The sequence below is a fragment of the Sphaeramia orbicularis genome, chromosome 17 (genome assembly GCF_902148855.1).
Source record: "Sphaeramia orbicularis chromosome 17, fSphaOr1.1, whole genome shotgun sequence".
In the NCBI taxonomy this organism is placed as follows: Eukaryota; Metazoa; Chordata; class Actinopteri; order Kurtiformes; family Apogonidae; genus Sphaeramia; species Sphaeramia orbicularis.
The window spans coordinates 44,156,223-44,168,156 of record NC_043973.1 but is presented as its reverse complement, the minus strand read 5'-3'; the positions used below and the strand labels follow the sequence as shown (position 1 = coordinate 44,168,156).

General features: G+C 35.7%; 1 protein-coding gene across 1 annotated transcript in view; it reads right to left on the bottom strand.

Moving 5' to 3' along the window:
• Positions 1–2,200: 2,200 nt before the first annotated feature.
• elovl8a (ELOVL fatty acid elongase 8a) overlaps positions 2,201–11,934 on the bottom strand; it is a 32,353-nt gene continuing 22,619 nt past the window's right edge. The window contains exons 7-9 of the mRNA XM_030159857.1: positions 10,765–10,892; positions 3,719–3,922; positions 2,201–2,371 (exon numbers count right to left, since the gene is read on the bottom strand). Coding sequence (XP_030015717.1) covers positions 3,752–3,922; positions 10,765–10,892 — 299 coding nt within the window. The 3' untranslated portion in view covers positions 2,201–2,371; positions 3,719–3,751. The remainder of the gene's footprint in view (positions 2,372–3,718; positions 3,923–10,764; positions 10,893–11,934) is intronic.

Sequence of the window (11,934 nt, the reverse complement as noted above, 5' to 3'; positions counted from 1 at the left end):
ATGCATTTTTTTTTTTTTTTTAAATATGGTTTTATTAAGAAGATTTTTAACCTCCTGAGACCCAGGAAAGTACTTGGCTTTTTTTGTAATTAAATAATTGCCTTTATTGGACACATGATCCAACTGTTTCTTCAGATGCATTTTTTTTTTTTTTTTTTTTTTACATTTGTATCAAATTGTAAAACTAAAATGATACTTTTTTCATTGTATTGCTTACGGTCTATAGAGACTGCCCCCATGTGGTTCGGAGAATATTGCCTTTATAACTAGGGATGTCTGATAATATCAGCCCACCGATATTATCGGCCCGATACTGGCATAAAAATGTAATATCAGTGAATATCGTTATTGGTTTTTTTGCCTATCATTAAAACTGATAAAATAATGCCTTGATTTCGCCAGCATTTACTGACACGTACATGAAGCATTGTTTGTAGCTGAAAGAAATGTGCAGTTTTCAAAATTGTACAGTAGAGTTGCCACACTGTAATAGGGAGAGAAAATAGATAAATATGGCATTTTTTTCCACAACTTAAGTTGAAGTATGTATTCTTTGCACAGACAGTGTTTACATTTTGAAAGCCTTGTTGCATTTGAGAATGCATCCAACGGGGCATCACAATAAAATTAGGCATGATGTGTTAATTCCATGACAGGAGATATGTGATGTTACCTAAAATTAGTTTAATATCCCACATATATTGGCAGCAGTATCGGTAGATATCGGAATCAGAAATTAAGCGTTGGATAATATCGGCATATCGGTTTTTGGCAAAAAAGCCAATATTGGACATCCCTATTTATAACCCTTTGGAAAGTGAACCTAAACTACGGTCCACCCTTGTTTTCTTCAATTTCTTGTTCATTTTAATGCGTGGTACAACTAAAGCTACATTTGTTTGGACAAATATAATGATAACAACAAAAATGGCTCATAGTACTTTAATTTCAGAGCTGATATTTATCCATTTTCCATGTTTTCTCGATAATAACCAAAATCACTTCAGTTCTTACATCAATATCTATGGCATTGTACTGACAAAAACAGTGCATTTAGGCATTCCATGTTTTCTTTTCTGTCTGTTTTAGTCACATGATACACACAGGAGTTAGTACTTGATTGCATAACCATTGTTTTTAATGACTTTTGATGTTCTAGTAATTTTTTCCGCAACTGTATGTGTCCACAAATGTCATGAATGAAAGGGTTAATCTGAGCTTTTATGAACATCTGCATGATCCATAAATTAAATACAGGAAAAGACCTGATTTATACTGATAAAATTCAAAATACAGAAGACATTTTAGAATAAAATGGGGATAAATCACTTCAGGAAGGTTAGATATAGAGAAAATTTCACTTGGGAACTGACACAAAAGAAACACTGGGTTTTTATGGCTTAAGGTAAGAAAGAGTTTTAAAAGAGTGTTAAAATGCACGACGTTAACACTTATTGTCACATGATCGTCTTTGTGTACAGCGCCTTAATACATGGTAGAGTTTTCAATCACCAAAACACTGAATCCAGACTTTTTCTACAGTTGTCTAACTTCCAGAGTTTAACCTTGTCAGATTGAAACAGCCTTAAAAACAGGGTTTTTTTTTTTTTTTTTTTTTTATTATTATTATTGGCTGTTGTTTCTTTGAACTTTGTCAAGTTGCCACATTGTGCTGATCGGTATTAAAATGATTTGCCTTAGCAGCTGCCTTTGGAACTTTGATTTAGTCACTTCAAAGTGCTTTTTCATGTGGTGTTCTGTTATTTTTCCGCCCCCTGTAGAGCCTGGAACAGAGGAGAGTCAAAACCAATATGCTGGAGGAGATAAAAGTAGAAAAATAGATGGTGAACAGAGACGGAATGAGAAAGGATGGCGGGGGAAATAAAACGTAAGGGGAGCAGATATGTTTAATTTAGTCAGTGCTGTAATCGCTCTTTAATTTCTGTCCACAAGGGGGAGCGGAGGGGCTCGCTCAAATGCATCACGACTTTGGTAATTATAGTTCATGACAGATGGAGCGTGGGGGGGGGGGGGGCTTTGGGTTGGGCTGAGTCCATGTTGGTAGGAGGGATTTAATGCAAGAAAATGAGGAGCGGGTCCCCGATAGATGGAGAATGAGGCGGGGGGATACAGAGCTAATGGCAGGCAGTAGTTGATTGGCTGTCAAGGGGTATGAAAGAAGAATAAAGCGACTCCAGTGGTGATTAAGGTCTGCTGTAATAGCAACAGGGGGAGGGGCAGGGGGGCTATGGAACAGGGTTAAATATGGATTGAGTGTTTGCAGTCCTGGATCAAATGGATATATTAATTAAGAACACTAACCACAAAAAACATCATTTAAATAGTCTTTATTATAAACTTCCACATACATGTCTAGGGATGGGACTCGATAAGAATTTAACGATTCCGATTCCATTACCAATTTTGCTTATTGATCCGATTCCTTATCGATTCTCTTATTGATTCTCATTGGGTGAGGGAATAAAAGTACAAACAGGTGTGTTTGCATTAAATGTCTTTTATATTTCCATCTCTGCACAGAAAATAGAACATATACAGGGTGGGGAAGCAACATTTACAATATTTTGAGGCAGGGATTGAAAGACAGTGTATGACCAATTAGTTTATCGAAAGTCATGAGAATTTATTTGCCACAAGGAAATTTGCATCATAGAAAATGTTTTTACTCTGTGTGTCCTCCTTCTTTCTCAATAACTGCCTTCACACGCTTCCTGAAACTTGCGCAAATGTTCCTGAAATATTCGGGTGACAACTTCTCCCATTCTTCTTTAATAGTATCTTCCAGACTTTCTGGTAATAGTTTTGCTCATAGTCATTCTCTTCTTTCCATTATAAACAGTCTTTATGGACACTCCAACTATTTTTGAAATCTCCTTTGGTGTGACGAGTGCATTCAGCAAATCACACACTCTTTGACGTTTGCTTTCCTGATTACTCATATGGGCAAAAGTTTCTGAAAAGGTATGGATAATAGTGTTAGGTATGATTATGACATCAATATATGTTTGGTTTCAAAACAATTGACGTAGTGCCTGCTGAGAAAAAACAACTAAATGTTCATTGTAAATTTTGCTTCCCCACCCTGTAGAGTTTGTACAAATAATAACAGATGACGCCAGGCCCGGTTTGGGGGTGGGGGGGTGCAGTGAAAGTGAAACTAAAGACACTTTACTAATTCCTCTATTGCCGCATTTCCACTACGTTGAACCGGTTCGACTCGGCTTGTCTCCCGTTGTTGTGCACCTCATTTCCTTTCCCCTACCTTCGGAAACTTGTATTTGAGGAGTTACAACGTTTGTTGCCTGAACCGGAACTGGAACTGGGCCCGGATGACGGCCTGGTGTTCACTCTGCCGCTAGATTCACAAGCGCCGCTAAGTAGCGAATTAAATGAATCCCATGCTGTGGACAAATGTTGGAGTAGATTGGAGGGATTCCACCCTTTTGAACAAATGGAAGCTTTGACAGTGTTCCAGTGGACCTGGTGTCATCTTTTTAGACCGTTTCTGCTTCAACGCTATGTTAGCTACGTTCTGGCCAAAACAATGCAGCGTAACCGTGACGTCATCACACATGCACAACGAAGGCAGAATCAATAAGCAGAATCGTTAAGCAGGCAGGCAAACGATTCCAAGGAATTAAGCTACTGGGATCTGGTTCTCAAAAAGAACCGGTTCTCGATTCCCATCCCTATACATGTCACATCTTTCTTCTTTGTTTTGTCTTTATGTTTATGTTGTCTTGGTGGTTTTCTTGGCGAGGTAGCTGCGGTAGTAGAAGTTACTGAACAGAACGATGAGGCTGAGCGAGTACGCCACCACCACGGCGTTCATGGAGTCAGGATAGTCACAGTCGGCGAACAGGTTGTAGGTTGTATGGATGGTTACGATGAAAAACTGGAGCTGGGAGACACAAAGAGCTCAGAATCAGAATAGTTTATCAACTCCATCTCCATGCAACGATGATAAAAATAGCAGTAAACAAAATTATTAATACATCTGTAAGGCTCAGAGGTTAAAGTAATTTATGTTGAAGAAATGTAAGGTTTATTAGTGAAATAAATTACAAGGAATAAGTAAATTCATATATTTGACAGTGTTTACCCAAATTACTATTTACATTTATGTTTACCAAATTTTTTATTTACACAATTGCACATTTAAATATTCTCATTTGTAGTGTACAAGCAGCTAAAATAATCTGTTGAATGTGCCTTTCTAAATCACTTACATTTACCGATCTCTGTACTGCTAGCTCCTGATTGGTTTGTTCAGTCATGTGAGATGGTGTTTCAGGAAGTGTTGTAGCAGTAGTTATGGTATGTGAAAAGTAAGGCACTGTTTAAGAAGAAATCTGTCTCCATACTGCTGTCTCATTTTATAAAGAATGAACCATCAACCACCAACGAACCCTCACATTACACTTCTATTGTCAGTACGGAGTTGGAAGAAGTGTTAGTTTAGCTACATAAACTACAGTGATTTATGTCTGTATCGGGCAAGTGACTATTTTTAGTCATTTCTGCAAATATTAAATAGGGATCCAATCCTGTGCTTCAGTCAGGTCCAGAAGCATGTTGGTTTTTATCCAATCCAATCCAACTTTATTTGTGAAGCACTTTAAAACAACTTCGGTGGACCAAAGTGCTGTACAGAAGACTAAATAAAACCAAAATAAAAGAATAAAATACAAGAATAGATATTTTAAAAAAAACCAACAACATAAAAAGCTGTGGAATTTAAAAACAAAACAAAAAATAAATAAACTAGTGCCAATTTTTATAACAATATACAGTGATTCAGAGAGATTTTATAGACATTTTGAAGCTGTAAATAGTGAATATGAGTGATTTTTGTCAGTTTATGACCTTATAACATTCATTTTATTACATATGGAGGGAGACTGGTGTCACAGCAACCAATGAGGAGGTAAATGATGATATCCAATAACACACTAAGGTGGAAATGTTGAATTTCAGTGTCCTATAAAGGGTTAACTACACTTCACAGTAGCTTGCAGGTATATAAACTATATTCAGCAATTCATATATTTATTTATTTATTTTTATTAATATTCATTTATTTAGGCCCACCACCACCCTCATCAAAGGACATTTTTTTTTTTTTTATTTGAATTATTTCCAAACAGTGATCACTCCTGGCTGACCCACATCGACCCCATCCCTAGTACTGTGATCGCCCCAATATTATTCAGCAGGTCATTTAGTTAATTTATGTTGTTGCCACCTTTTGTGTAATATTTGGCGACATCTAGTGGTGAAATGGCAGAATGCAGCTGCAGATCTGGCTAAACTGGCTGCAAAAAGTCCTTTTTTTTTGTTTGTTTGTTTTTTTAAACTGTGCGTATCCATCCTGGGATTTTAATTATTAGATTAATAAACCTGGTACACACTGGGTGACACCCACTGTAAAATGAAAAAAATAAATAAATACATTTGTAGGTGCTGTACATTGAACTATTTTAACTGCAAACTATAGTTTTTATTTTACCATCACTATTTAATTGTAATTAAATGCCCTTTTACCAATCATTGACTAATTTTCTTTCAACCAACAAGGACTTCAGCTCCAGGAGTGTGGAAGTATCTGACAGCTGTAATACCACTGATGGCCACTAGATGCTGCCCCAAAAAGACCTGCTTCCCATAGATTTACATTGGACTTTTCTAGGTCTTATTCTGGCCTCATTCATTTAATAAGTAATCTGGTCCACCTTTATATTTGTCCTCTATATATTAGATCTCAGGTCAAATAGAAAATTGACGACAGACTTTGATTGACAGGTCTATATGACTGTTCATTCACCTGCTAAGATGGATTTTCCGAATTTCCATGGGTGAAGGTTCGTATATGACGATGGTGACTTGTCAATATCAAGTTTGGATGAGGCATAAATTTTCGCAACAAATATTTTGTTTATTTTTATCTCTGTTTGAGAGAATAATTTTTATCACAACACTCTGGGACACATTTCCTCGCATAAAGAGAGTGACTATGTCTTTTAACGGAGGTTGTTAGTGTCACTACCAATGCTGAGATCAAACCCTTTCCAATTTCGGTGTATTTAATAAATGCATTTTTCCCTGACAAACAGCTCAGCTGGAGTTGTGGTTAAGAGGTTCCTCTAACAAGACTGTAAAAGTACTTTGAAGAGTACTATGAATGTAATGTTTTAGCATTAGCTCAACTCTAACTTACTGGGATTCCATACCTCCACCCCTTTTATCCAAATATGGTCACTTCTAGCTCCAAACTACAAACTAATGACTTCATCCTGCTCTACAATTTCATGTTAAATTTAATATAATAGGATTCTTTGCAGGGATGGTCATTTTTTCCTATTATATTTTATTATATTTCCATATAAGTCACACATTGTCATTTTATTTTCCTATATTTTACTCATAAAGTAGTTCTTTTTACCTAGCTAGCCAATGTTTCTCCTTAGGATAGATTTACCGTTGTTACATGTCCTGAATCCAGGGGTTGGTAGGTGACTGGCAAAGTATTTTTCCCAAAACCGATGAATTAAAACAAGCTTTACCAATAAAGTTTATAAGTTTTAATAAAGAACATTTGAAGAGACTTCCACACATTTGTTCCAGCTTGGGGGGGGGGGGGGTATTGTCTTGTGACAGAAGCAGCTGAAGGCGTTGGTAGGCTAATTGGATTTTTTTTTTTAATCAAAGAGCATCCATTCACTGACAATAAAACTAATGTAATAATTCAGCCCTCAATAGACAAATGTCACCCTCATTTAGCGTGATGCACAACTGTCATTGTCATAACATATGGACAGATGTATATCCATATGTATCGCAGCTACTACATTCATCCTCATGAATGAATGAACACAGTCGTTAAACACCTACGTCCCCTCTCGTCTTCACACTGTCCTCCCGTTGCAGTGGATGGCCTCATAAATGAACCTCTACGCTCAACTGTCCGGTCTTCAAGTCACCACATTGTGAAGTTGACTGTTAACTAAAGCTTGGAGGTCACCTCTGAGGTCAGTACTATTATAGTTACATAATGGCAGTGTGCCATAAAGCTGACCTATATATGCTGTTTCATATAGACTGGACAGACACTACAGGGTTTATTGTCTCTTCATAAGCTCTAGGAGAAAACAGATGGTCCGGTAGTTTGTTGATTAGCATCAGTGGCGCTAATCCCTTTAGTAATGCTAGTCAAAACAATGAAAAAGCAATCAGTAGGCTTTCTGTGTTAAGGCTTCTTCACAAGTTAAAGAGACATATCAAGCTTTTGGACATTACCTGGTTGTGTGTCAAGAGGATTTAATGAAACGTTACACCTGAGCAACACACTCATCGTATGTGAAAACTTGTCTAAGGCTTTATCGGGCAAGTGACTATTTCACTGGTCTACAATTTTTTAGAAATGATTTGCTTCAGACATTAAATGTGCTAAATGTTCCGTATTTTAATAAGATTAATTGGAAAATAAACGACAAAAATGCTGGTTTGCTGATGTTTTCAAGGTATATGATTAAGTGTTATTATTACACATATATATTGGTTTATGTACATTTATATAATAGTTTTATAAATCTTCCACTAAATAGAACCTGTAAAGTGAATGTATTCTAATGTGCAGACAGTGTTTTGAAGTAGATCTTGTAGCTCTGAGACAAATATTCCTTTTGAGTCAAACCCATTCTCTCGTTAATTCTTGAATTTCACATTTTGACCCGAGGCTGTATCTTGGAAAGTTCAGCCAACCAGCATTTTTTACTTGATTTTTCTTTTTCAGTGATTCTCATGTAGTAAAATTTCATTACTTTTATTCTGGAAGCATTTTCCTTGTAGACCAGTGTTTTTGGTCATTTCTGCATGCATTACAAGACAGTGACAGAAACAGTTACAGTGAGGACAGTGAGTCAACGATCTCAGGTCCAATGTGGTCTCCAGGGTCTATAACAGGGGTGTCAAACATGCGGCCCAGCTGCCAAATGCGGCACGTCAAAGGTTCCAATTCGGGATGAATTAGCAAAGGGCAAAAATTCCACAGTCAAGGCTGTCGAACTCATTTTAGTTCAGGTTCAAGTAAAATAATAACATAATAACCTACAAAAAATAATGACTCCATATTTTCTTCTCGGTTCATGAAAAAAAAAATGTTACACTATACCTATAAATAATGACAACTTCAATTTTTTGTCTTTGTTTTAGTGCAAAAAATAACACTAAATTATGAAAATATTTACATTTACAAACTATGATGTAAAAATAAAATGTAAATAACCTGAACAAATATGAACAACCTGAAATGTCTAAAGAAAATTAAGCACAATTTTAATAATTTTCTTCCTGTTACCAAGTGTTTAGTGTCTTTGTAGATCTGATCTATGATGCACATGTAGAAATGATAAGTTGAGGTAGAATATTGTTAAAATTGCACTTATTTTTCTTAAGAAATTTCAGTTTTTTCAGGTTATTTACTTTTTTTTTTTGTTTGGATAGTGTATAAAAGTTAGTATTTTCACAATTTAATGGGGGTTTTTGCACTAAAACAAAGACAAAAATTTGGAGTTGTCATTATTTATAGGTCATAATGCTATTATTTTACTGGTCCAGCCCACTGGAGATTAAATCAGGCATTTGAGAGCCCTGGTCTATAAGGTCCACCTCTACATGAACAGTTAGTGGACCTGCTTTGTTCGGTACCATGCAGTAATGGTACTAATGTAAGGAATGATGTTCAAAGGGATAATGTGGATTTTGGCAGGTGTCTGGATCAGCACTAATGTTGGTCTAATGCTATAAAAGTGATGTTCTAATGTTCTAAAAGACATATTACTTTCACCTTACATGTGTTTTTCTTGTATTTATTACCCCGCCTGCCATAGGGGAGGCAAGGGGTATTGTTTTGGGTTCAGTTTGTTTGTTTGTTTGTTTCATTGTTAACACTGTAGCAGCAAAACTATTGGTTGAATTCATACCAAATTGGGTTTATATATTGCCCGTGACCCAGAACAGATCTGATTACATTTTGGGAACAGTAGGTCAAAGTTCAAAATTTTAATGAATTTTTAAAAATTTTTTTCCCCCCATTTACTTATAATGGGTGAAATTTCAAATGTCTATAGCAGCAAAACTATTGGTTGAATTCACATCAAATTAGGTTTGTAGATTACTAGTGATCCAGAATAGATGTCATTACATTTTGGAAAAAGTAGGTATAAGTTAAATTTTTTTATGAATTAAACAAAAAAATTTCCCATTTACTTGAATTTCACATGTCTAGAAAAACATCAGTTTTGTTTCAATTTACCTCAAACTTGGCACATATATAGAGGTAATTGATATGCTGACATCAACACATGCATTGACATGATGACATCAGCTGGATCCATGACAGAATAAGCTACAATACATGTGAGGGGCAGGGTTTGTTGTGCCTGGAACCACTTATTTATATTTACCTCTCAGATTTTTTTTTTTTTTTTTGCCACTTACGGGTAAGGAACCAAATATGGTAACTTCATTGACTTTGACTTTCTATATAGAATGAAAAAATTTTTTTTTTTTAATTTTCACATAAGTAATAAAGTCTTATGTAACCCAATAACACACTAAGGTCGAAATGTTGAATTTCAGAGTATTTCTATAAGTGAACTATAAAGGGTTAAAAGATTCAATATTTGACAGACAGACAGACAGACAGATAGATAGATAGATAGATAGATAGATAGATAGATAGATAGATAGATAGATAGATAGATAGATAGATAGATAGATAGATAGATAGATAGATAGATAGATAGATAGATAGACTGAACAAAAATATAAACCCACCACTTTTGTTTTTGCTCCCATTTTTCATGAGCTGAACTGAAAGATCTAAAACTTTTTCTGTGTACACACAAGGTTTATTTCTCTCAAATATTGCTCACAAATCTGTCTAAATTTGTGTTAGTGAACACTTCTTCTTTGCTGAGATAATCCATCCACCTCACAGATGTGGCATATCAAGATGCTGATTAGACAGCATGATTTTGCACAGGTGTGCCTTAGGCTGGCCACAATAAAAGGCCACTCCAAAATGTGCAGTTTTATCACACAGCACAATACCACAGATGTCACAAGTTTTGAGGGAATATGCAATTGGCATGCTGACTTCAGGAATCTCCACCAGAGCTTTTGCCTGTGAATTGAATGTTCATTTCTCTACCATAAGCCATCTCCAAAGCTGTTTCAGAGAATTCATGAAGAAGACTGTGCGAGGAAAATGGTGGTCACACCAAATACTGACTGGTTTTCTGACCCTCCTGGACCACCCAATACAGTAAAAGTGCACATTTTAGAGTGGCCTTTTATTGTGGCCAGCCTAAGTCACACCTGTGCAATAATCCTGCTGTCTAATCAGCATCTTGATATGCCACACCTGTGAGGTGGATGGATTATCTCAGCAAAGGACAAAGGAGAAGTGCTCACTAACACAGATTTAGACAAATTTATAAACAATATTTGAGAGAAATAGGCCTTTTGTGTACATAGAAAAAGTTTTAGATCTTTGAGTTCAGCTCATGAAAAATGGGAGCAAAAACAAAAGTGGTCCATTTATATTTTTGTTCAGTGTAGATAGATAGATACTTTCTTAATCCCGAGGGAAATTCAAGTTAATCCAGAGGGAATTCAAATTCAATGTTGTGCCGAGATATAAAATATAGAGCTAATTATAACAACAGAACAGATACTGACCAACTGCAGGGAGGTGAGGTAGCGTTTCCACCAGAGGTATTTGGTCATGCTGGGTCCGACAGCTGCCAGACCATAGTACAGATACATCACTACGTGGACCAGGGAGTTGATCAGACCAATCAGGAAAGCTATGAATGGAAGAAAAAAACGACAGCTGGATGAGTTTAACATGTCCATCCAATGTTTTCTAACTTGGGGTCAAACAGTAGAACAGTAAGCCCAGAGTTCATGTCACTGAGCTTCATTTCAGTCTAAACCAGGGCTGTTAACCATATGGCCAAAACCGGCCCGCAAAATGGTCCAATCTGGTCCATGGGAAGAATCTGTGAAATGCAAAAATTACGCTGAAGATATTAACAGTTAAGTATGTCGAAATAATTTTAGTTCTGGGGCCACATACAGAACAATTTGATCTGAAGTGGGTCAGACCAGTAAAATACTACATAATAACCTATAAATAATGACAACTCCAATTTTTTTATCTTTGTTTTACTGTAAAAAAAATAATATTTTATGAAAATGTTTACATATAAAAACTATCCTTTCACAAAAAAATGTAAATAACCTGAATAAATATACGTAAAATAGAATGTATTTTAAAAAAGTAAATGCAAATTTAGTAAAATTCTGTCTGTTACTAACAATATTTGCGCATTTGTAGATCCGCTGTGATCAAATAAAATGAAAAGTACTGTGACGTATGGCGCCATGCTGATATGGAATGCTCTGCTGGGACGAATCATTCAAGAAAATAAAAAATACAGATTTAAAGAATTACTGAAAGAGTATTTATTTGCAAAACAATGCTCGGTGTCTGCTAATGTTTAGTTCAGGAGTGTCAAACTCCTTTTAGTTCAGGGGCCACATTCAGCTAAATTTGATCTCCAGTGGGCCGGACCAGTAAAATAATAACAACACATAAATAATGACTACTCCAAATTGTTGTCTTTGTTTAAGTGTAAAGAAAAAAAAAACATTAAATTGCAAAAATACTTAATTTTATAAACTATCCAAACAAAAAAGATGTGAAAAACCTGAAAAAAATGAAATTTCTTAAGAAAGATCAGTGCAATTTTAACAATATTCTGCCTCAACTTTATAATTTCTACATGTGCATTATGGATCAGATCTACAAAGACACTAAACACTTAGTAAGAGGCAGAAAATAGT